The 4,856-nt window shown below is 38.7% G+C and overlaps 1 protein-coding gene across 1 annotated transcript; it reads left to right on the top strand.

Moving 5' to 3' along the window:
• Window positions 1-999: 999 nt before the first annotated feature.
• On the top strand, window positions 1,000-3,817 carry clec3a (C-type lectin domain family 3, member A). Its single transcript, XM_077564142.1, has 3 exons — window positions 1,000-1,183; window positions 1,278-1,358; window positions 2,540-3,817. Exons 1-3 carry the CDS (start codon window positions 1,075-1,077, stop codon window positions 2,935-2,937), a joined length of 588 nt encoding a protein of 195 aa, XP_077420268.1. The 5' UTR covers window positions 1,000-1,074; the 3' UTR covers window positions 2,938-3,817.
• The last annotated feature ends 1,039 nt before the right edge of the window (window positions 3,818-4,856 follow it).

Here is a 4,856-nt window from a genome sequence, read left to right as displayed (position 1 = left end):
TTTTTTTTTGTGTGCTTTGACTCGCATATAATTATTCTTTAAATTCAGCAAATTTACTGGTTGCAAATGTGTTTGAGTAGATACATTTTTTTCCCCAAATTTTAGGGGCAAAATGCGATCATTTAGAACGGGAGTTTTGAACAAGCTATGGTAGCCTGTGTGATTTTTAAAAAAAAAAAAAAAGGGGGGGGGGGGGAAGCCACACAAAACACCTCAAGCAAAGACAAGGCAATAAAGGTAGGGGCTGCACTCACATTAAACTTTGATGTCAAGTTAACCTGCCAAGAGCCATATTGATAATGTGAATCAGTAAGAAGTGATCCACGATATCAATCTGGGACTACGCCAATATGATTTGGAAAGACGGGACTTTCAGTACAAGACTTCAAGCTGATTTGGTGATGCTGCAATCACCAGTGATTCGGCTCTGAGAAAATCAGCGGGCTTAGTTACAAGATGGATTCTTGGGGGGTTGTGAACTCACAAATACCGCAAGAATTCAGCTTGTGGGCAAGGTTAATATCAAGTAGGGGTCGCAAAATATTTTCCTGCGGGCCACAAATGCCCCCCAGGCCGTGAGTTGGAGACCACTAATTTAGAGGTAGTCTGGAGTCCTGGAAATGGCAAACATTTGGGGACAGTTAAATGGGGAATGATGATTTGATGATATGAAAGAAGAAGAGAGTTTTCATTTTTGTGTAGACTAACAATTTTACTGTGACATTGGTTACTTGTCAAAAGCAGACATTGCACATCCAAATATGCCAGAGAAAGGAAGTGCCAAACAGTCAGTGAGGTTTCCAGTTTGTCAAATGAAAGGACACACTGCTCAGTGCACCGTGTCCCAAGTCAATATTTCTCACAAATCCCAACACAAGGAAGACATTATTTGTCCCTCCACCCTAATATCTAACTTACCTCCTCCTCATGTTTGGAAAAAAAAACATCACGTGGGCCAATGCAGTGGCAGCCTCCAGAAGAGTACACAGAGAGCTAGTATATACTAGGCCGTCCTCAGACTTTTTGACTCCTTACACGTCAGCACAAGGTGCAGCACTGTTTGCAACCTCCAGCATGGCACGTCTGGGCTTCCCCGTCTTCGTCGTCCTGTGCTTCTCTTTGCTGCAGTCCAGCTGCGGACGTCCGCCTCGCATCAGGAAGGCCGTGTCGCCTCGAGCAACAGGTGACCACGCGCACTCATAAGACCAAGCACGATGTCGTCAGGGCACATCTTGAGCTCACATAATATTTCCTTTTTTTTTATGGGGGCGCTGCAGAGGATGATGATGTGAAGGGCCAGCTTGAGAAGTTGTGGCGGGAGGTGAATTTACTAAAAGAGATGCAGGCCTTGCAGACAGGTACATTTAATGACAGATAACATATTGTACACAATATGAATTATTTAAAAAAAATGATGTCCAAACTTTTTGAATAAATCTTTTGGGCAAATATTTTATTTGGGCCTTTTTCATGTAATAGCTCCTCTTTGGCTTTTTTGGCTTTTGGAATTACATGGAGAGAATATGGAAATGGGTCAAAGGTTTCCCACGCCTTCTTTAAGGGTACAATAGCTCGCACTGTACCATCAATGTTACTCATTTGTTATATTCAGATACGTGCAGTCAAGGGAGTCATCGTGAAGACAAATTAAATGCATAATGATTAAATAAAATTATTTTCGATTTTAATTCTATGGTCTGTGCTTCATACGGATTTTCTTTTCACATACAAAAATGTACATGATTTCATTACAAAGTGTAGCAACTCAGATTGTGGATAAGAAATTATTGTCTTACGTCTCGAAAATAATGTTTTAGACACATTGTTATTTTTCAATATTTTCCACAAAAGTGGACGTACCATTAGGCAAACACAGGCAATTGGCTGGAGCCTTGAGATTTCCTGCGTTCTCCTTTGATTGAACACAATTATGTTTGTTTTAGTCTTAAAATGTATCAAAATTTAAAAAAATCTATCATCTTCATTTTAACTGCTTCCCCCTCCCTACTCATGCAATGGACTATTCCAACTCTTACTGCACATGTGCAGACTTTAAAGTGGAAGTCAACCCAAAAACTTGCCTTACAATAATATGTTGTATGTGCTCCCACTAGTCTAAAAACGGCAATCTGATTAATATTGCATTTGTGGAATATGAGCAAAACCCACTCGTTTTTAGCCAACTCAGGGGGCGGACATTTTGCCACCTACTGTCGACTGAAAATTACATCATATTTGATTAGGGCTCAGGTAATGACCAATCAAAGCTCAACTTCAGAAAACAGGTGAGCCTTGATTGGTCATTCTAATCTAATCAAAATAGGCCTAATAAAGGAAAACCAACCCCAGAGATTAATAATCTACCCGTTTTTTTTAACGGGAGGCTCCTAGGCTAATAAATAATTGTTTACCTCATAAATGTGTGTAAATGTGCCGCCGTCACCAGCTGTGAACCTCATCACATGTCACAGGAGTATTTAATATTCTGTAGTTGTTTTCATTTGATATAAACATGAAAATATATTGTCTCTGTTCTCAGTGTGCCTCCGTGGCATCAAAGTTCACAGGAAGTGCTATCTCACAGTTGAAGAACCCAAACACTACCACGAGGCGAACGAAGACTGCATCGCACAAGGAGGAACTCTCGCGACGCCGCGAGACGCGTTGGAGAACAACGACCTTCGAGACTACGCCAAGAGGAGTTCCCCGGGCTCCAAGGAATTTTGGATCGGTGTGGCGGACATAGTGAAAGAAGGCCAGTACGTTGACGTCAATAGTCAACCCGTCAGCTACCTCAACTGGGACCGCTCCAAGAAGCAGCCCACAGGAAGCAAGCGGGAAAGCTGCGTGTCTCTTTCAGTGACCGCACAGGGCAAGTGGTACGACGAAGTGTGTCGCAGTCTGAAAAAGTACATTTGTGAATATGTTATTCCCTAAAGGCCACACATGTTGATGCTCTCCTATGCAGGTCAGTGGATGAAAGTGGAAGATAATACTGTATTTCCTCAAATAGTGGCTAGCAGTCTTAATTAAGATAAATAAACACCTCCGTCAAATAGGCACTTCCTTTTTAATGGCAACAATTTTTGACTAATGTTTGTAATTTTGTAATGTGTCTTTTTTTTATTAAAAAATATCAGTCTACAGTATTGTACTTCATGAAAACATACAGTAATAACGAAACTATTTGTGTGTAAATAATTACATTTCTGGTGTATGCACCTTGGCAATCCGCGAGCACTATAGAACAACCATACTGATATACAACAACAAAATGCACACAACTTTTTGAGGTGGGGACAAATAAAGTATCTGTAATAACAGGCATATCCACCTATCTGCAGTTGAGTAAATACAATTATATAAATGCCACTATTTGTGGAAATATGGCTGGCATTTGTTATTAAAATGTGTAAATGGTAGATAATTAAAAGTAATCTTAAATGACTTCTGTTTTGGTGAAATATTGCTTATGTCTGTGTCTGTTCTTTAAATTAATTCCAAGATTTATACATGAAGTTATGATTACGTAATGTAAAAATAACTTTAAGAATGTGCTTAGTGAGAACATTTTCAATTGCCATTTGTTTTAATTGTTTAAAATATTTTCCTACGATTCATACTAGTCCCTTATGCAACACATTTAACTTTCTATTGATCCAGTTTATGAAGGTGCAAAGCTCTCAGCTCACTATAGTTAATACCGCCCAGGATGAGTGCAATGCTAATATTCATTATCACCGTATATCTGCATCATCTTTATCAAGCAATAAATTGGCAAATGTAACACAATAAACATTGCATGGGCATGCAAATTTACTTCTGTTTTTTTCACTGTTTCCTTGTATTTACGGCAATGCAAGAAATCATTCAGATTGCTTCTTTACTTTACATCAGGTTGGGAAACCTTTTCCTATCAAGTGAGCTACAGGAGTCAAAATGGGTAAAAAAAACGCCCAAAAAAACAACCAAAAACTACAAAACGTTTTGTGGCATAAATAACTTGCTACAAAGTAAAAATTGTAACTTTACAAAGATAATAGTGCTCAGTGTATTGTATGTTCACATATGTATCAGTTACTTTATGCTTGTTTGTTGATTACCTAATTAGCCCCGATTTCTTATATGTTTATACAGCTCATACAGGCTCGGGTCAAGTTGGAGAACAAAAAAGAAAGAAACAAACAAAAAAAGTGCTGAAAAAATAATATAACAGTAAAAACCTTTGAAGTTTCCCCATTCCACATCATTGCCATCTGCCACAGTAACACAAGCACACCTGAACTATGACATTTCTTCCCAATACATCTTGGTACCAGGTGTCACACATTGGTACTTGCGACATATATTTTCAGTGATAAAAAAACGAAAACAAATATGAGAAGAAACTTTTTTTTTTAATATTGCAAGAGCATCATAATCTTTAAATGGGCTATAAAAAAACATTTGAAAAAAACTACAAACATAATTTAAAAATTAGATACGTGTTATTTATTTTCCAAATTCACAAAGAGGCACAACAGATGTATGTGACTCCAGACAGGCCCCTGCAGAACAGCATTCAGCAGCTCAGGGTGGAATGAGGCGACTTTTGGGACGAGACCACAGCAAGAGTGCAGTTGCGCTATCTAGTGGCGAAATTAGAGAATTACAGGTGAGTTAAGCCTTTGACTGACGTCATGAAATTCGTGGTTATTTTTATGTAATTATTTATTTATTTTTAGAAACACACAACATATTTCGCACGAAACTGGTTAAAAACGTTGGTTGGAGAGGTACAGTTTAAATGCCTAAGACAGCAAATGCAACGTCACGTACACGTGACGTCAGAGGTGACTGAACGAACTCTCGCGCAG

The sequence above is a fragment of the Vanacampus margaritifer genome, chromosome 4 (assembly GCF_051991255.1).
Source record: "Vanacampus margaritifer isolate UIUO_Vmar chromosome 4, RoL_Vmar_1.0, whole genome shotgun sequence".
NCBI lineage: Eukaryota > Metazoa > Chordata > Actinopteri > Syngnathiformes > Syngnathidae > Vanacampus > Vanacampus margaritifer.
This window is presented reverse-complemented; position numbering and strand designations above follow the sequence as displayed.